This window comes from Miscanthus floridulus, chromosome 7, assembly GCF_019320115.1.
Source record: "Miscanthus floridulus cultivar M001 chromosome 7, ASM1932011v1, whole genome shotgun sequence".
In the NCBI taxonomy this organism is placed as follows: Eukaryota; Viridiplantae; Streptophyta; class Magnoliopsida; order Poales; family Poaceae; genus Miscanthus; species Miscanthus floridulus.
Genome location: NC_089586.1, coordinates 38,944,229 through 38,965,413, shown reverse-complemented (window position 1 = coordinate 38,965,413; position 21,185 = coordinate 38,944,229). Strand labels below are relative to the sequence as shown.

The window sequence follows — 21,185 nt, the reverse complement described above, 5'->3', positions numbered from 1 at the left end:
AAACCAATCTAGCACACATGAAAAAAGAAGTTGCACAAGTAAAATAAAGGGTACTACCTTCATTCTAAAAAAGGACACAATTCTAATTCTAACAAATTATCTAAATGTTAACTGAGTTTATAAAAAAAATATCAATAATACGAAAAAATATCGATATTTATGATATCAAATATTTTGTAGCTGTCTACATCCTACTCCTACTATCGTAGCTGCTCTATAATGCAGGGAATCTTTTCCCCCAATTATATATGCCCTGCCATGGTGTTGACCCCATCGCGTCACCCGTGGACCAAAAGAGTTTAATACGGTTAATCGCCATGTTGGTTTGTCTCGTACTATTTCAGCGAACGAACATTGTGGCCTCGTTCACTTCGCTAAAAAAATAAATTAAAATATTGTTCTAGCTAATTTATTATGAGAGAAAAACACTGTTCTGACTAAAATACAAACTAAAAAAGACATATTATAAAAGAAACGAACATGATTTATTTTCCTGTCATAACAAATTAACTAATAGTACTTTTACACGTAGTTTTTAAGCAAAAACGAATAGGGCCAATTTTGTCCCAGGGAGTCCGCAGGGCATCCTGGCACCAACACGCAAACGCTACGCACACACGCACGGTACCCCTTACACTAGGAGTAGCATTTTAAACTTGCAGGCCGCAGCACGTTTTATCACCGTGCGTTTGGCAGGGTTTAGAATTCTTGTAGAAATATTTTGAATCTAGATTTTTTTTTCATGAAATATTTTAGAAGATAAATTAGAATCACTTTGTGAAACTATTTGGCTGGTGTTGACGGTAGTTAACAACCATTATAAACCGTTAATATAACATGTATAATGGCATAAATATAATCACCAATGAAGGTTTAGGGGTTTAAATTAACAAATTCCACGAGTTTTGATGAATCTGTATTTTTTGCAGGGTTTATCCAGAAAACCGTCAAGGTGGACCTACATATCAGATTTAATTGCGCTTATCCGCAGCGAATACCAGAAGACTCTAAAAGACTCGGGAAGACTCCACACCGAAGCGGAGGGCGAGACGCCGCTACCTGTAAGCCGCCTGGCCCCTGGGGCTAACCTGTCAACCTCTCGTTGTTATGTCGGTTCTCCACCACTTTTTAGGTTGCATCTACGCCGTCCTTTAAGTCGGTTTGATCGAATGGCTCACATTAGATGCTCCAGCCTATATATATATCAGCACCTACCCCTCTGAGGAGGCATAAGTCATTTGAGAAGACAGAAACCCTAATCATCCTCAGAGCTCCACCATATTTCAGGGCATAGCTAGTTAGGCTAGATTTAGAGGGAGGCAAGCAGGCTTCGTTTGGATTCCCTATCTTGTCAAGAGTGTGGTTTGGTATAATCTTTGTACCCCTCTCTCTGTTGTACCTCCATTATTTTTATATGTTAGTTACAATTATTATGACAATATCAGTATTCATTTTATTCATATTTTTTGTTATAATGTTCATGGTCTATTTTGATTATATGCTTAGTATACTTGAATTATCATTATATTCATGCATAGGTTCGTATAGCGCTCACTCTAAGGATCCATGGGTGGGTGGTCGACATTGTGTAAGCATGGTGCTTATACGTTGTTTATCTGCGGATATATCCTATATTCTAGGTCATGTGGTAGATCGCGGATGTGACACTCCCATTGAGTCCTTTATAGTCCACTCCCCGAATGTAGGCGCACGTAGGGTTTGGTTACGAAGAAAGAGCAAGCTTTGTTGTTAATCTTCCTTAGTAATATCCCTTATGTGTAGATATGACGATGATCTTAGCAATGATTACTAGGTATAATTGCACTAATCAATGTATGCTTTGACTTGTAATTAAGAATGACTTAGGAATTATTCCTCTAATATTCTACCTGACCATGCTAATGCCATAGAAAAAAGTATTCTGAGTGATTTATCATTATCATTGATCAATACTCATTATATATATATATATATATATATAGAACTACTATCCTGTAGCTGGCTACAGAATAACTTATTCTGTAGCCACTTTGAGTTACGATAATTACTATGTTAATTTACAAGATTATAGTAACTCCTTACTAAGTGGTTTAATATAACGTTATGGTAAATATCCCTATGTGTTATAGTAATCCAACTATCGTAAATATGTATTGACATTATGGTAAATTAGTATATAAAATTATAGTAAATGGAGGTGGCTACAGAATAACTTATTTTGTAGCCGGCTACTGAATAGCCTCTCCCTATATATAGAACTACTATCCTGTAGCTGGCTACAGAATATATATATATATATATATATATATATATATATATATATATATATATATATATATATATATATATATATATCTTATCCTATGACTTACTCCTACTATGAGTAGAATATTGGTTATGATTTACTTCTCCTTAAATAGTATAAGTTATCAATACATGTCCATGCTAGACCTTTCCTGTGATAAAAATATAAATAACGATACATGAAATACTCTCGGGTAAAATATTACAATGATATATTATCTGTGTGCTTGTAGATCCTTTTCATTTATATATTTATTTATTCTTCCTAGTCATATAATTAATAAAGAACTGCTTAATATTATTTTAGTAGTAATGCTATGTAGTACCAACAAGTATCTCTGACATTATCACTAGGGATGACAACCTAGTAAAATTAGGAGATATAGGTTTATAATAAATGGCTCTTTAAAACAAGTGACACATTAATAAATATCAAAAAGCATTTCTGGCGTTGTTGCTAGGGACTAGATTTAAAACTCTGTTCTTAGTAGCGACACTAAGAAATGTCAACAGCTGGTAAACTAGAATTTGATTCATAAACAAATCAAATATATTAAAATATGCTTCAAAAAATCCAAATTTTTATTGGACAAAGAACAACTTAAATACAACATATTTTAACTTGTCCCACTTAAAAATATGAGATGAGAAGGAAGAATCAAAATAACAAGAAACCACATTTTCACAGTTTCTCTTCCATAGTACAAAAGTACGATATATTTCGCTCTAGAATCGCTACACCATTTGTGCGTTTGACATCGATTCTCACCGTTCCTGGCTAGAAGCGAGAGTGGAACGACCGGAAAACATACCCTTAGTCTCTCAACTTTTTATTGCCGTAAAACATCATAGGACATGCTTGGCACCGCATGGCTCCGTGTCTATACGTGAAAACAACCTAGCTCTATGTTTGTGGACCGTTAGTGTGGCTCCACCTACTCTGCACGTGGAGTTGGTAGAGAAACCAGTTCTAAAGCCACACCGAACAAATCCTTAGCCCCTATTTATTTTGGCAAGAGACTGTACAATATAAGCATATGTATTTATAGTTCATAGATGAAACAAACAAGAGATCTCGATATCAGATTTTAGGGCCTATATTATCTAGATCCCACACTCAACGGTCTACCAAGACGTAATTTTTACGAGGTAGTGGCTCCCGTAGGGTTAGTTGGGTTCCTTTACCAGGGACTGTTTAGCCTTGTTGAGAGAGAATAATGACATGTGTTTGGATCTGTTGATAAGTCTATCTCGGTGTCCGTGCTAGCAAGGATTTACTGGTATCCGGAGAGTCAAAAGCACTCACCTGCCCTCACAAGGATTGCCTATCCTAAGAGCAAATATAATAATGGAATGTAAACAGGTTGAATGCTGAGGTGAAGGAGAGGGGAAAAAAGAGAGAGAAGAAGTGGGATGTAAGTTTACAGTCGGCTTGACACAATAACTAAAGAAACTCTGTGAGAGAGACAAGTGGGTCATGTATTAATTGTGAAGATATAACCATTATATGAATGTGCTGAGAGGTAGGCCATAAGGATTCATACAACCAGCAATCGACTGTATTATTATCCTTGCTATGAAGGGAAGGCAAAGTAACTAGTGAACCAAGCGCCCCTTAGGTATCCACCTAGCATTGTGGCCGAATGTAAATGTGTGTGGGAAAAAGAAAAAACCATAATCCAGGATTCAGGTTGCTAAACAATAATTGGCATTGGAACCTTAGCTAGGTTTTACATGATCCGCGTTCCATGACCTACAAGCTGCTTTTCAAAATATCAAGCTAAAAACAAATGAAGACTTAGACCTACAATTGATTTACCTCCTCGGTACCATGAATTTGCATGGTTGCCTCATCTCTTGGTCCCTTTGAAGTTCCTTTGTCACAAATAAATGGCATATCGAGGTTAGCTTAACCCAATCATTTTAAGCTTTGGTTGCAAAATACCCTTTTTGTGTGTTATGTATTTGAATAGGGCCATGTTTAGATTGCAAAAAATTTCAACCCAATGAATAGTAGCACTTTCGTCTTATTTGGTAAATATTGTCCAATCGTGGACCAACTAAGCTCAAAAGATTCATCTCGTGATTTCGAACTAAACTGTGCAATTAGTTATTTTTTTTACCTACATTTAATGCTCCATGCAAACGGCTAAAAATTGATGTGATGGAGAGAGAGTGAAAAAACTTGGAATTTGGAGGTGATCTAAACAAGGCCTAGGTAAAAATGACATGTATCTTAAACATAGCTAGCTTCATAGTATTATAATACTTCATGTGTCATGACAGAATCATACTTTATGGAAAACGTGATTTGAATGTTGTATCAATGTTTAATTGTTACAGTATCACCGATTTATATGATAAAAAAAAACTTGTCACAAAAAAGAGAGTAAGTCCTCGAGAACAAGCAGCCTGTTCGCTTCGTCGTAAACGATCGTAAATTTTCAGCCAGAACAGTATTTTTCTCTCGTACCAAACCAGCCAGCAGTAATAATCCACGATCGTATACGATCATTTCAGCCCCAGCCGAACAGGCGGAAGGTAGTAACAAAAAAGAAAACACGTACGGAGCACATTCTAAACACAACACTACTTGCTCCTAAACATAGACATTGAGTACACTGTACACGTGGGAGATGTGAGATGGGCATTCAACGGTCATGGCTGGACTTCTCCCAACTGCACAAGCATTTAGTAGCCCCCTTTGTAAGGTTGCTGCCGCTGCCTTGCCTGCTGACGGTTTCCCTTGAAAAAGCGAGCAAGGAAACATCATGGGGATGGGCGCAGTACAAAATTGCAAGGGGCTGTACCAGTGCCGCCTAGTACTCCCTTGTTTGCATCTTTTTGTTCTTTTGAGGAGGAAGCAAAAACATGCATGTGGTACGCCTACGCACAGCCCGCCCCCGCACAGAATCATCACCGCTAGGTCCAGGTACGGCACAATTAAATTTCCTCCAAAGAAGCCGGTGAGTGAGCCCAAGCTTGGATGCCTTGCAATTTCTCTATTTATCCATTATTATCCATCCATTGGACAGGGTTCGTTTTGGTTATTATACAGAACTTTTCAGGAAATCATCGTGCACTTTTTGGCATCATGTAGTATTGCAGTGTTCTGATTTTTTTTAAATACTACTGGTCCCATTCTAAATTATAAGTTGTTCGAGCTAAAGATATCACTGTAATTTGAAACAGTGGAGTAATAGTTTAGCTAAAAACATCACTGTCATGTGCTGTTGTAGCTCGTGAGATTCACATGATTTTATGGCTTGCTCTATAGTAAAATAATATTTCTTTTTAGGATTCAATTCGTTAGTAGGCACAGAGTACCCCACCTAAACATCTGTACATACAATGTAAGAAAAAAAGGGACTGCATACCTAATAGATGTTTAATTAATGTCTAAATAGTATATATTTGATAGTTCCTAAATTTGTATCTTGGCAATTAAAACGCGGTGATCTCAGAGGCCCTGCTCGTTTGTCTTATAATCCGTACTTTTTAGCTGGTTTTTCAATCGGAACAATGTTTTTCTCTCACAACAAATTAGTCGGAACAGTGTTTCGGCTTGTTTTTTCAGCGAAGCGAATGGGACCAAATTAAGTTGACTCATTTGATATTTGTATCTTGGTGATTAAAATGCGGTGACTCAAACTAAGAGGGTGTTTGGATTCGGTAACTAAACTTTAGGAGGTGTCACGTGAGAATGTCGTATAGAGTGTTCGGATACTAATAAAAAAATAAATTACAGAATCCCTCAGTACCCCACGAGACGAATTTATTAAGCCTAATTAATCCGTCATTAGCATATATTTACGGTAGCACTACATTTTAAATCATGGACTAATTAGGCTTAAAAGATTCGTCTCGTAAATTAGTCGTAAGCTGTGCAATTAGTTTTGTAACTAGTTTATATTTAATACTCCATGCATGTATTAAACATCTGATGAGACAACGACTAAAGTTTAAGAGAAGAAACCAAACACCCCCTAAGTTTGCTCACTTGGGATTTGACGTATACCCTCTTTTTTATTTTTCTTATCCACGAATCCACAATGTTTTGAAAAAGTTATATACGACCTTGAGAGAAAACCAAGAGAAGACAAGCAAACAACATGTCCGCTGGAACATACTTCCTTCGTCCATAAAAGAATGTAATTATAGAGACCGTGTCAGTCAAACTAACTTAAGTTTGACCAAATTTATAGTAAATAATATTAGCATTATGTCTCCAAATAAATTTAGTATGAAAATATATTCTATAACTAATCTAATAGACTTATTTTGTCTCATTAGTGTTAGCATTTTTTCATATAATTTTAGTCAAAGTTTAAATTGTCAACTCCTTAAAATATGAGAATTGCATTCTTTTGTGGACGGAGGTACAGGGTGTTTGGTTTCCCACCAATGCTCGCCACACCTAACTTGTGGCTACCACAACTTGGCTGGTGTTTGGATTGCATGCCAGCTGTGGCAGCCACATATCCTTTTTCTCCGCCACACTTCTGTGATGGCGCCACAACTTAGGGGGTGTTTAGTTGCCCCTCCTAAATTTTAGTCGCTATCCCATCAAATGTTTGGACACATACATGGAGTATTAAATATAGACTAATTACAAAACTAATTACATCGTTTGCGACTAATTTGTTTGACGAATCTTTTGAGCCTAATTAGTCCATGATTTGACAATGTTTGCTACAGTAACATGTGCTAATGACGGATTAATTAGGCTTAAAAAATCGTCTCGTGGAGTACTGACGGATTATGTAATTTATTTTTTTATTAGTATCTGAACACTCCATGCAACATCCTCCCGACACACCTTCTAAATTTTAGTAGCTGGATCCAAACACCCCTGGCAGTGGCCAGGAACCAAACGGCCCGTATTATCTTTGAAAGGTGAAACAAATATATTTAAGTTGCCTTGCTAGTTCGTATTATCTTTGAAAGGTGAAACAAATATATTTAAGTTGCCTTGCTAGTTGGACTCTATGCTTGACCTAATTCTTTCTACTTGGGGCAATTCAGGGGAGGGATGGAGAGGTTGGATTGTGTAATGCGTTCAGTGTTCACACATCCCCTTGACTTGCTTTGTACTCCTATATACAACGGCTCCAGGTCCAGAATCAATCGGGCAGGTAGAGATAGTAGAGAAGAAATAAAACAACAAAAAAACCCTTTTTTTTTTTTTATGTTCGGCTGGTATTAAAATCGACTAATAAATCAACTGAACTGATTTGTTGTGAGAGAAAAATATTATAAATTAGAAAAATTGGTTCTATAGCATCGAAAAATCACGACATCCGGAAAATACCATTAAAAGTTTGTCGTTACGTAAAATACTACTGAAAGAAATAATCTAGCATTATCTAGCATTCTATCAACTGGTCGTTAACGGTGTCTACCTCACGTTCACTCCACTTTCACTCAGAAAGGATGGTCCCACTCGTCATCCTCTTCCCACCCTCTCACCAATCCCCGTGGCATGTTGGGGCCATCCGTTTGTCGATTTATGTCGGAACCCACCAGGAGCAGCTCTACCCCTCCTGTGAACGCGGTGACACACAGGACCGAGCACACGCAAGCAGGAGAAGGAGCCGAAGGCGGCGATATAGATAGAGGAAGGCGACGAGGAGCTCGGTCCGAGCAACTAGCTGCGACGGCGACCATGGACCGGCTACTGCTCGACCAGTTGAGCGGCGAGGCCCTGTGGGAGCTGTTGCACGTGGTGCAGCCCCCCCTGTTTTGCCGGTCCACTGCCGAGCGTCTGCGCTGGAGCGTCGAGACGCTGCTTCCTCTCTTCCAGGGCCTCGGCCCCGCACACCCAGCGCTCCACGGGAGAGCTCGGTGAGCTCGCGGCGCGGGTTAAGGAGGCGCTCGACCTGGCTCGCCGCGCAGCTGTCATAATGGATGGAGGCACCCGACTGCGGCATCGCGCGCTGGCTGTAGCGCCACGCCCCCGCGCACGTCATCGGCGGCGTGCGTAGGCTCCGCGACGAGGCCGACACACACATTGGCCGCCTCGAGCAGCGCGTCGAGGAGATGGAGGCGTTGCTCGCCAAGGCCACCGGAGTCCGCTAGCCTGTGCATGAGCTCCTCGAGCTACGCTATGGTGACGTGGACCTGCGTGCTTACGCCACCAACCACCGCTCATCAAGCCACGCAAGGCACCCTTCGGGGTCCTCGTCCTTGTCGTCGTCGCCTCATGACTCGACTAGGTAGAATGACTCGAGGTCGTCGAACAAGAACTGTGTCACCAGGTCGTCGAGGTCGGCGTCTTGCGCCACGGCGTGTGGGACCTCGTCCGCGGTGATCGTGACGCTCTGCGGGAACCTCGAGACGATGAAGGGGGTGCTGTCCTGGATGCTCTCGACTAGGGGTGGCCTGGTCGCGAGGGAGAAACAGAGCGCCAAGGAGAATGCGGACATGCCGTGGAACATCACGCGGGGGACGCCGGACACGCTGCGTGAACCCGAGGAAGAACTCGGAGACGAGCACGAGCGGTGGCGAGGGGAGCGAGGCGAGGTACCCCGCGAAGGGATCCCGGAGCAGCGCCATGACGTGCAGGAACGCCGGGAAGAGCGAGTGCGAGGGTGCGCATCTGTGGACTCGACGCCCGTGGGCAGCTCCGGGTGGCTGGGTAACGGGAGCGCCACCAGATCGACGTACGCTGGGAGGCGGCGAGGTTGCCTGGGGCCGTGACCACCATGACGTCAGCGTTATCTCAGACCGTGACAGGTAACGGTTCATTCTTTCGGTGCTATTTCACGTATGGACAAGCTTTCAATGATATTTTCTGGATATCATGATCTTTCGGTGCTATAGAACTAATCTCCCCTTATAAATTATAGCTGATAAGCCGGCTGATAATTTGAAGGGAACTTGCCAAGAAAATCCCTGGCGCTCCCTCGGATCCGCGTTTTCCTTTGGAACGCAGGTGCGCTGAGCGTAGCAAATTCACCACACCCCGATCGAGACTCTGCAGCGCAGAGACGACGGCCAGAGAGCACAGTAGCCAAGCGACTGGAGACTCATCACTGGGTAGCATCCGGAGCCGCCCCCAGTGCTCGCACCACCGCTCCCGATTCCCAACCCCACGCTCGCCTCCGTCCTTCTCCGCCCGCCTCCGCCGCCGAAGGGGCGCCGCACCGTCGCCAGGCCTCGATCTTTCCCGGACCCGCGCCGCCGCCGGCCGTGGCCCTGCCCCTCCTGCGTTATCTGGCTGGAGATCCGGCCGGAGTGGCATTCCTGCTCTCGGTAAACCCTAGACGCTGTTTCTCCTGCTCTCCTTCCATGTTTTTGCTGCGAAAAATCGAGTTTTTAGGCCGGGGGTCAGCCCACTTCTTGTGCAAGTTTGTAGCTTGGGAACCAATGGAATCCGGCCGTTTTTTCTTTTCTTTTCCGCGGGTGGTCGTGTCGGTGGGGTCGAGCGGGGAATTGCAGTGGCTGTGTTGGCATGCGGTTCAGTGCTGGGGATCTGGGAGCTTCTGGGGTTCTCATTTTGAGATTAGGGCCTGGGCACTCTTGTCAGAAATCTCTCATTTTGAACTTCTGCTCTTGTGAATGTGCTGCCGTGTAGTACATGCCAATAGTTTTTTCGTTCCTCTGCCGATTTTTCAACGTGTAGGTGTACGAGTGTTTGTACCGATTTCACGCTCCGGAGCTGCTGTGCTCTGCTAAGGATAATATCTGAACGCTAGGACATTTCATTATTTTGGGAATCTGGATTTAGTAAGTTGGATAAGATCATGGACACATTTTAGGAGCTGTTTCTGTTAGTTGGTTCAACAACATTGCACGGGCCACAGAGAAAAATGTCTCTGTTTTCATGGATGCCCTTTCATGTTTCTAGTGCTTGATTCATGTGAGAATATTTGGGTACTACACTTGTGATGTAAACAATTCGTGACCTTTGTTAGGTTTTCCAGGTAATCAGCCTATTACAGTATGTAGCAGTGTCTGGAGTTCATAGTTTTTCTACTTTTCTTTCATCTAGTTATTGGACCTTGATTTAAGAAGTTAAGGGCCTACTCTGACCTAGCTTCATCCTGTGGGCTTGTGAGCTGAAGCCATGGTCAAACAGGTGGGCGCTTCTTGAGATCATCATATAAGGTTAGGTCAACTTCGCAGTAGAAGCCCCAAATGTTGTATTCAGCACAAGCAATCTCAGTCAGCTTTTTTCAAGAAGCCATTTTGTGTCTGTTGCAAAAATAACAGTTTATTGGAGAAGCTTAAGCTGGGCCTTGTCCCTAAAATCTTTGGAGGCTTTAGCTTTTTCTTGTTTTATTCCATTTTATTTATGGCAGAAGAAAATTTAGGCTTTTTTTTTTCTTTTCTTATATATGCTCTTTCCTGTAGGTGAATAAGTATTCTGGAATGTTTTTCCGAGCTCAAATAGAGAACTTCTGGAGCTGGATATCAGTGTTCTGCTAGGGACATGCTCCAACCAAGGGAAGCTGATGTGCCTGCACTCTTTCTTGTCTTCATTGTTCTTCCCGTGGTAGCTTATTTTCTTCTTGGGAGATGGCATGACGCTGCAAGTAAGAAGGCAAGGGTAAGTGTGCTTGCACAGCAAGCTGCAGAAGAAGCCTATAGAGAGGAAACAATGGCGTGCCCAGACATTATTCCGCCAGGGCCTTCCTTGAGAACTATGCCCTATTTCAGACCTGCGCCTTCATTAAGACAGGAATACCATGAATGTGCAACTTGCCATGCCCCTGCAAAGACTCGTTGCTCCAGATGCAAGTCTGTTAGATACTGGTAAGTTTCTTTTTTTCTTTTGTGGTTCCATTTCTATAATCAATTTATTTATTGAAAGAAACCATGCCTGATCAGGCTTCTTTGAAATTCAAAGATCTGGTCCACCTTTCATCCTTTTCCAGTTTATCTAACCTGTTCCACATAGCAATAAAAACCATTCTGCTAAAGCTAGTTTTGATTTTTTTTTGCTCTGAGATATTAGCTTATGGCATACTGACATAGTGGGAATGCAGAGTGTCTCATATTCTGGTAGGTGGCAAACTAATTTGATATAAACGAGCACCCTTTTTAAAGGAATTTCTGATTTCTGTAATGAAGGAGAGTTTTTTTTAATTAATATACTGGGTGTCCCAATCTAACTCCTCCCCACCACAAACAGGAATTTCTGATTTGTGTATGAAGGAGAGATTGATTCCCCAATTTTTAAACATTCATGTTATAAGTTATTGGCCATGTTGATAATGTAATGGTCTAAGCTCATGATTCTAACTCACTCTTCTTATGATCAAAATAGGAGCACCTTTGATTTTCATGTGTGTGATATGGATTCCTAATTAAGGTCCAAGCAGTTTTAGACGGTAGCTTTGTTGATAAATCATGAAATATGATTCATTGGCTCTTTATTCTCTAATGCTAAACAATAGCAATGACATTTTCAGTTTGAAAAGTTTTAATTCTTGATTTATCTATATATCAAAGTTGTATCTTGTATGTGCCTTACTGTGTAAAAGGACCATGCTTATTACGCTAAGATTTATACAACCCAGTCAAGTCGGCATAGGGTGACCAACTTACCACTGACTTGTTGGTTTGACCAACTATTCAACAAACTTGTCTACGAATAAGTACAATTGCAGGCTGCAGCACACTACTGGTATTTTGGTCATCTTGACATCAGTGGCAGTACTTGCGGTTCTTATTTTCACCTTCATCTGGTAGTAAATAGGTTGCATGATTTAGTGGCCTATTTCCTATCGAAAGACCATGCAGAACATTATGTTGTTTTAGATAGTCATGGGCTCATGGCCAAGTTGAAGCTTAGGGATTGACCTGTTTCTGTGGATCTCAGGTTGATATTTAGCAATAGGGTCTAGGAAATATTTTTGTCTCTCTCTACTGCTTTAGCTCTCCACTGTGTGGCATTAATCTCTCCTGGCTATAAATTGTATTAGACCTAGTAAGTAGGCTTGAACTGATGACTTACTGACTAATTATATCATATTCACCTTAGGCTAGTTGGTCAAGATGTTAAATGTGCCTTCTAAGATGCTAAAATTAATCACCTCATCATCACAGTAGATCCAGCACATGGTTAGAAGTAGCATTGCAGATATAAGCTCTTTGAATTTGTTCATGCACCATTACTGTGTTAATTGTCTTCATCATAATGTCATAATGCCATTTTGAATGTTCTGCAGCTCTGGGAAGTGTCAAATAGTACACTGGAGGCAAGAACATAAGGAAACATGCCAAAAATGGCTTGGTAGTGGTTCTAGCAGCTTTGGTGGATCAAGTACTGAGGCTACTGAACAGATGCCGTTCTTGACTAACTTAAATTCACCTCTTCCGGGTGGTGACATTCACTTGCGTGACATGAACTTCGATACTTTATCAGAACCATCCTTTCCCACAACTGATGGTTACAATCTAGATACTGATCCATTTCCGGCTGACAGAAGCAACATGAATATATCAAATCAAGGTATTCATATGAGCGAAAATGGTGCTGTTGGTGTATCTTTTGAAAAGAATAATTATAATGCTGCTGATGAAATCCACTCTCCGGAGATTTTATCTGGAAACAAGGTAACTTAAGCAAACACTTACAACTCACTTATCATTCTTCAGCCTACATGTTATAGATAATTCAATCATTTGCCTTATGACTACAGGTGTCAAACAACTATTTTGGTTCAGATGCAATGAGTGGTAATGGGGATGCAACTTATCCTGCCAAAAGTAACGCACAGCTACCTAGCAGTTGTGCTCCTGACATGAGAAAACAGTCAAAAGCAAGCATCACAGTTTATCAGCCTGACATGGGTGTTTATTTAACTTCTGACATGGTCAATTCTTGTGAGGGGTCATATGCTTCAGCTAGTGAGCCACTGCAAAGGAGCTTGTCATCTGGAAGAACTATTGGGAAAGCAAATGTGGTGAATAAGAGGCCTCCATACCCATCAAGTAAGGTGGTTTCAGCACAAAAGTCACAGGATAGGATGTCTACATCATATCAAAATGATGGCCACGAGAAGAATCTTTGCAACAAAAATGACCAAAGTTAGTAAAGACTTATCTGATAAAATGGGCTAGCTTTATCTTATAGTGCTACTTTTATCTCATATAATTACTGCATTATTCAGGATCTACCCCCACATGTGAATCAAGTCAATCAACAAGCAGCAATCTACAAAAGTTTGGAGCATCCAAGGTTGAAGTTTTAAAGAAGCCTTCAAAATTTTTCAAAACCAGCCTTGTGGGATTGATTAATGATAATAAGAGGAACAAGGTTTGGAATAATCTATGAACCTTCCTTAAATGCTTTCCTGTTTATTAAATTAAGGTTTTCTTTATAAATGGCACTTTAGGTATTGTTCCCATATGAAGATCTTGTCAAGTTTTTTCAGTATGAAGCACGGGGTATTTCCCCTCGAGGTCTTTTCAATTGCGGAAACAGGTAATAAATGATGCTTAAAGTGATAGTTCAAACTTACCTAATTATTTCTGTTGCTATTGTGTACATTTATCAAGATAAATACTTGTAAGTGATGATGGTGCCTTTTGGTACTTGAGTTGTAAAATAGCAAAAATGCCAAATGGACGTTTGCACAAACTGCAGAAGGAATGGGGGAACTTAAACAAGTAGAGCAGCTCAAAGGCCCCTGCTAAATACAAGAGTTTACTTAACAATGGTTTATCATGTTAATTGACTAGATTTTGTGGGAAATTATCACTCCATTAGTCTTGGTGCATGCTCGCACTACTTATGGGACAATATGAGCCTAGAACAGATATGCCTCGTATAGGTAACAAAAATGACATTCATTCAGTATTCATCTCTACATGTGTATATGATTCCCAGTATATAGTGTGGGTTACCAAGAGTAGGGCAGTGGATTAATAGGAGATAGCATCTGCTACACATTTGGCAAAGAAGAACACTGCCCAAGAATATAACATATCTAATGAGATCAATTTCAAAATAAGAGATGTGCCACAGTAGTTTCTATATTGAAAAGGTTTGCTGATTTGAAAATTATAATGCTGCAAGCTGAACTAAATCCTATTTGCTGTACAACTGATCATTATATAGCAATCTTACTGCAATAAAAGGGATCTTTTTGAAACAAACAATAAAAGGGATCTCACAAAGTGTTTGTTTGAGGGAATCACCATGTTGAGGTAAACCTGCCAATATGGAGGATGGCCCGCTAGTCATCATCAAGTTATTGCCATGTCAGCATTGGTGTGATGTGTCACGTCTACAAAACTGCCCTCTAAAACCATATTATGGAATTATTTAGACGGTCTTACTTGGGGGGTGTATGGGTGGTTGTCTTTTCTTCCCATTTGTGCAACTTAACACTTGCTTGGGTACTCAGCAATGTTATTATTTTACATTTACCTGCTTAATCAGCCTCATCTCTTGATTAACTTCCCTTCCTTTTGCAGCTGCTATGCTAATGCTGTTCTTCAATGTCTCATGTGCACAAAGCCACTGATGATCTACCTTCTTCTGAGATTGCATTCTAAAGATTGTAATACTATAATAATCTCAAATAGCTACCCCCACCCCCCCCTCGAAATATTGATCTGTACATTGTGTTTCTTTTTTTTTTTTGACTTCAGTTACAATTTTTTAGGTTCTTCAAAAAATTGGTGCCTTATGTGTGAACTTGAGCAATATGCTTCAACTTTACGTGAAAGTGGTGGACCCTTATCTCCAAGTAGAATTCTTTCTAATCTGAGGAATATTGGATGTCGCTTGGGTGGTGGAACTCAGGAAGATGCTCATGAGTTTTTAAGGTATCGTAACTGTTACATGCTTGTTTTTGCTCCTGTTTCTTCTTGATTGCTTGTTACTCCCTCTGTCCTAGTGTATAAGGCATAACCACCTCTGGTTCAAAGACCAAGAAACGTGTTTAATTCTCTCTCAACACTAGTACTATTGTATCGATGTACGTGCGTCTAGAGAGAGCACGCCTTATATTTTAAGACTAAACTAAGGGGGTGTTTGGTTCAGCTAGGAGCTCCTAAATCTAGTCCCATTTAGTCTCATTTAGTCACTTTTTACCCAAACACTACGACTAAATGGGACTAAAAGGGCTTTAGTCCTCTCTAGCAACTCTGGAGTGACTAAATAGGACTAAACCATTTAGGAGGGACTAAATTTAGTAGCTGCAATCCAAACAGGGCCTAAAAAGTGGTTACACCTTATATATTAGGACGGAGGGAGTAATGTTTTACTTGCAATAATAAAATGGCTTATATATGATTCAGAATTAACTCTTCTAGTACCCAACGAAAACTTCCACTTCATATTATTGCTTGAGTCATCTCTTTTTTCCTTTCAAAACATTCAAGAAAAGCAATTTTTGTGGAGGAAAAGTATCTGCAGCATGAGTCGTGTAAAAGTTGACGAAATTACTTTGACCTTCTTGAAAGAAATTTATATCCAAGCTTGTTCTTTAGCTCTTTTTTTTTTTAACTAAACACATGTTTTCTATGTTTTAATCAGACATAACTTACCATGTGCATAGCTGATAAAATAAAAAAACGATCACAATGCACAAGGTAAATTATCATGGCATGGTAATGTCTTGCATAAGATGTGTGGCAGCTGGTGGTGATATAACATCACTACCTTTTGCACTAATGGAAATCCGTAGCTAACTTGGTACTTGCCTCATGGGATATAATGTTGTCCTAGTGAGTAATTGATCGCTGTATCGCTATGCTTGGAATGGTGATGTACTGATATCCAATGAACATTCAAAAGGATTTTACTGAAGTATCTTTTACGTAGGTTCTCATGCTGTAGTATTTTTTAGACACTAGTCCTGTTAAGAGGTGAAAAATAAAATGATAGAAGTTTAAGTTTTTTTTACTTACGAAGCTATCGTTTTCTCTTGAACATACATGTTCATTTGTTGACACTATGCCTTAATTTGAACACGACCAGGCATCTTGTGATGTCTATGCAAGCAGCTTGCTTGGATGGGCTGGGTGGTGAGAAGCATGTTGAACCAAGTTTGCAGGAAACAACACTGATACAACAGATGTTTGGTGGCCGTCTTAAATCCAAGGTAACTTGATAAATCTCAGATTTCTTGTTGGGCTACATTTATTATATATTTAGAATCTGTTGCTAGTTTCTTTAGTGATATACTGTACTTGTAGCTATGCATTTTTGTAATGAATATGTTTTGATTCATTTGTTTTGAAAGCAAATATTGTCACTTGCATGCTTTGTTTTCAATTGTGGCATAGTTGGTTTATCATACTCTGAGTCTACGACACCATCTTTATCTATGATATACTAATTAGTTTTGTTTATGAAACAAGGTTAAGTGCCTCAGATGCTATCACGAGTCTGAAAGATATGAGAATATAATGGATCTTACTTTGGAGATTCATGGCTGGGTAGAGTCCTTGCAAGATGCTTTGACACAGTTCACTGCTCCTGAAGATTTAGATGGTGATAATATGTATAAATGTGGAAGGTAGTGCTGCAACTGGTGGCTAGAATCTTGTTACCGTCATTTCAGTTGGACCACAATAAATTGAAGTCCATTGAAATTATGAATCTTTTAATGCAGGTGTTCTGCCTATGTTAAAGCTAGGAAGCAACTGAGCGTGCATGAGGTGCCAAACATATTAACAGTTGTCCTTAAAAGATTTCAGGTAATTGTTTTTGTATTGAATTTCATCATGTAATACTGGTTGGGTCTGATAAGTATTTGTGCTGTGTGCAATGCTCGGCCAATTCTTTGTGGCACGCATTAGCATTTTTTAGACCCACATTTTGTTGGTACTGGGTAATATTAACTTGAAATGACTGACAGAATTATCAAGTCACCCGATTAATCATGATCAACTGTCTAATCCATCCTCTCTGGACTCAGTTAGGGTGACCAGAAACCTGGTTGTCTGATTAGTCGTCGACTAATCATGATCAATCGTCTGATTAGCTGTGTTGGACGACTAGGCAGGCAATTGTGAACTGTGCTATATCAGGTCAAGGTCACTGGTCTAGCTGTGTTTTGGCCCAAACCCAATTGGGTTTCTCTTTTGTACCCTGTCCACTGTTACTCCCTCACCCCTGATCTGTGACAAGCACCCCCAGCCACCAGGAGCTCGTGCGAAAAGTGCTCACTAGCGGCTGCTGGCACAACCATCCCTGACACCACCGGTCTTCCCTCCTCCCTTCCGGCCTTCCCTGCTGCTGTGCTGCCTATTTCCCACTGCTGCTGCTGCCTCTCTTCCCTGCCTCAGCTGTAAACATGCAGGGGAAGCTGATGGCTTTCTTCCCTGCACTAGCGGAGTCAAGCACTGCCGGATAAAGAACCTTCCACCGTTGAGTCACACCTCCATCAACCCCAGGTCTAAGGGAGCATGATGATGAACTCCTGCTCTGAGGGTTAGTCATTGCTAGGTCACACCTCAGCTGCTTGTCTGTGCTTGAAGCTTGATGGTCTATTTTTAGTAGCAAGAAGCTAGCAACGTCCTCTGTTTATACTATCTAGTATATATAGTACATATGCCCTATAGGTCCTAGTATATACAGGACACAGACAACTAGAGTCGACCTGGTCGTCGACTAATCGCAACTAGTCGCCTGATCAGTGCCGTGCCAATTAGGGTCGACTGGTTGATTTAATAACATTGATGACTAATTTATAGGCCATGATGACGATGTTTGCTCTGCACCTTTCCCCAAGCTGTAACCAAGTGCATATAAATAAATCCATTCCTACATTTATGTTTTGGAATGTTTATAATCAAACTTTCAAAACTTTGATTACTACCATACAAAAAACTGTTTACATTCGTGCATAGAAATTATATTAAAACAAGTCAAAAATATAGCTTCCATATTTGCCTTTTTATTTTACTAATGTGTAACTTGAAAAAACAATGTCCAAAACTGTAAGCGTATATTTTATATTATTATCAATGTCTCATAAGTGAAATTTGCTATCATGTTTGGGGAAACTTCCATATAAGCTCGTTGGTTGGTTGACTTGGATCAGTTATCACATGGCTCGTTCTATGCTCCAGCTGACAGTTTTGTACCACTTGAATGTTTCTTGATGGAAGAACTAAATGAACTTTTTTTTTATTGTTTCAGTCAGGAAAATATGGCAAGATCAACAAATGTGTTACTTTCCCTGATATGTTGGACATGGTTCCTTTCGTGACTGGGTCTGGTGACAATCCCCCTCTTTATTTCTTGTATGCTGTGGTTGTACATGTGGATACAGAAAATGCATCATTCTCTGGGCACTATATATCATACGTCAAAGATATGCAGGGTACATGGTTGAGAATTGATGATTCAGAGGTACGTTTTAAAATAAGGTCTACTTCTGTTAAGTAGGCTAAGAATGTCGTACCTATATATGAATTGCGAGAAATTACTATGGTCCCATGACATTGTGTTTCTAGATTAAAAGTCTAGTGAACATTCCCATGATCAATTTTGATTATAAATGTTGTCTCCTTGATGCAGTTTTGGTGTCAAAACTTCTTTGGTGCACATAAATACATAATCGTTCATTATGTAATTTACTCTGTTTGCATAGGAGTGTTTTGTGTGGATTACCGATTATCACGTTTGTTAGTATGTGCTTTTCCTTCATAGGTTTATAGGCTCATTGAAATGCAATAGGAAAAGGGAAAAAAATTTAGAGAGTTTATGATATTTTGTGATGATTTATGTTGTTCCATATGTAGGTCCAGGTTGTATCAGTGAATCAAGTTATGTCAGAAGGTGCATATATGCTTTTCTACTTGAGGTAAATATAGCCAACATGTGATGTGGTGTACCTAAATTGTCATTTGGAGTATCTGTACCTGCACTCTGCAGCAATCTCATATTTGTAAAATATTATCCAGGTCTTTTCCCCGACCACCAAGAATATACATTGAGAAGGGGATGCCTGTTACATCTGTAAAGCGTCACACGTCAAAATCTTCCAAGGGCTCTAAACATGAGCGCAAGCAGACAGAGTTACTCTTTTCTGCAAATGATCAAGCATATGGTGTTTATGATTTTAGACCGAATGGCGAAGGCTACACGCAAGATCATCATGCAGAGTTGAGATCCAGAGATTTCCATCATGCCGATGATTTCTCGGAAGCTACATCAAGTGAATGGTCGCTGTTTACCAGCTCTGATGAGTCCTCATTTACCACCGAGAGCACAAGAGATTCATTCAGTGTTGTGGACTATGGAGACAACGCTGGCCTGGATCCAATTTCCTCTATATTTGGGCCAAGTTATGCTCCGGAGCATCCTCCTGGCAATTTCGTCTCATGTACAAGGTTCTCACCTTCCAATCCACAAACAAGGTACTTCTCAGAGAGCACAGGCTTTGTCTCGGACTCTTCCATGCCGGCTCACCCTAGCGGCATTGTACATAGAGGAAGGTATCCAGATAGGGCATGTGCCTCTTCAGCCGAACCGCTTGCTTCGGCGCATCAGCGGAGTGGGTACGGTCGGTATCCCCTTAGTCGAGATGGTTTTGTTCAAACATCTGGGTTTTGCCAAATGTAATCGGCTTACATTTCATTTCATAGTTGTAGCTGGTGCTTGGCAGCTGCGGTTAGCACTGCCACTAATGCTGCCTCATGTTCTTTTATTTCAGATGAGGCATATTAAATTTTAGCTGCATATCATTCCTAGGGGTAGCTCGATTCAATGTAGCAGAAAAAAATAGATTGTCTATATGCAGGTGAAATTTTAGAGCAAGGTGACAGGCTTTGTGGCAGCCCTTAAAATTATATGGGAGAGTTCTAAATGGAGGAAGCTCGGCATTTTTCTTTTGAAAAGATTCAGATGCTTTCAACCTGAACATTTTAAAACCTTTGCGCGGCAAATGCCATTACATGTATTGACTGACGGGAAGGTTACAATAGCGATGCGGACTTAGGTCGCCGCCGTTACTGATACAGTTCTTCTGATCTGATCCATATAAATACTCCTGCGTTAGTTCATCTGAACCAAATGCAGACTGCTGTAATTTATCTGAACCAGTAAATTACATCGAATCCGACAGTCCAGTAAATTACACTTACTCCTGGCAGTCGTATGGCCAGGTTCCAGGTACACCAATGTCCTGTGCCTTAGGTTACGGCTACCTGAGGAGGCTGCTGCCTGCTGCTGCTGAAAGCTTGCAGATTGATCAATTGATGACCTGCACTGCCTTTTTGGATGCAGACGTGAACTGTGTGGCGCCCATTAAGGCAGCTCCAATAATTGACTTGTAAGCTAGCTCTAAACATTTTTCTCATATTTTAATGAAAGAGAGAAAAGCTAGCTCTTGATCAAGAGCAAAGTTCTTGCAAACATTTTAACGTTACGTGAGAGTGTCATTGTGGGGCTATCCATGTTAAAAGCTATGTATTAAAGTTAGTACTATTAGAGAAGTTGGTTTAGAGCCATAAGCTAGCTCTAACCATGGCGGATGCCCTTAGGACATGTATCAAAGGTTCTAATAAAAAGCATGCAGCAACAGTTCAGCCGGATACATATACCCCTCTAGTTCTAAAAGAAAACAATATGCATGGGAAAGTCTCCCCTAAATTATTTCATTATAAGAATCTCAACCACAACAGGGATAAGAAAAGATCATGCACCCTGGCTATTAAATAGTACACTGAATGACTTTTTTTGGGTGAGAACTTATCTTATACTCCTCTATTCTAGATCTAATAAGGGTAAAGTGCATTTTTCAACACTCAACTTGCATATGAGTTTGATTTTCAATCTTAAACTACAAAATTGGATACAAGGCATCCTCCAACTATTGAAACTTGACAAATTTAGCCCTTCAGCTAGTTTTCTATTTTATCAAAATAATTAAAATATAGTTTAACCTCTTAAAGTTCACAGAATCAAT

General features: G+C 40.4%; 1 protein-coding gene across 2 annotated transcripts; it reads left to right on the top strand.

The window, feature by feature from the left end:
• The first annotated feature begins 9,198 nt into the window (after positions 1-9,198).
• Positions 9,199-19,905, top strand: LOC136466903 (ubiquitin C-terminal hydrolase 15-like). Of its 2 annotated transcripts, XM_066465418.1 has the most exons (14): positions 9,200-9,558; positions 10,660-11,061; positions 12,480-12,867; positions 12,954-13,341; positions 13,425-13,570; positions 13,650-13,738; positions 14,734-14,819; positions 14,925-15,087; positions 16,244-16,367; positions 16,627-16,784; positions 16,881-16,965; positions 18,413-18,625; positions 19,018-19,079; positions 19,180-19,905. In XM_066465418.1, exons 2-14 carry the CDS (start codon positions 10,739-10,741, stop codon positions 19,838-19,840), a joined length of 2,886 nt encoding a protein of 961 aa, XP_066321515.1. In that variant the 5' UTR covers positions 9,200-9,558; positions 10,660-10,738; the 3' UTR covers positions 19,841-19,905. The 2 variants fall into 2 exon arrangements, with proteins under 2 accessions (XP_066321514.1, XP_066321515.1); XM_066465417.1 differs by having other exon boundaries at positions 9,199-9,558; positions 14,734-15,087.
• The last annotated feature ends 1,280 nt before the right edge of the window (positions 19,906-21,185 follow it).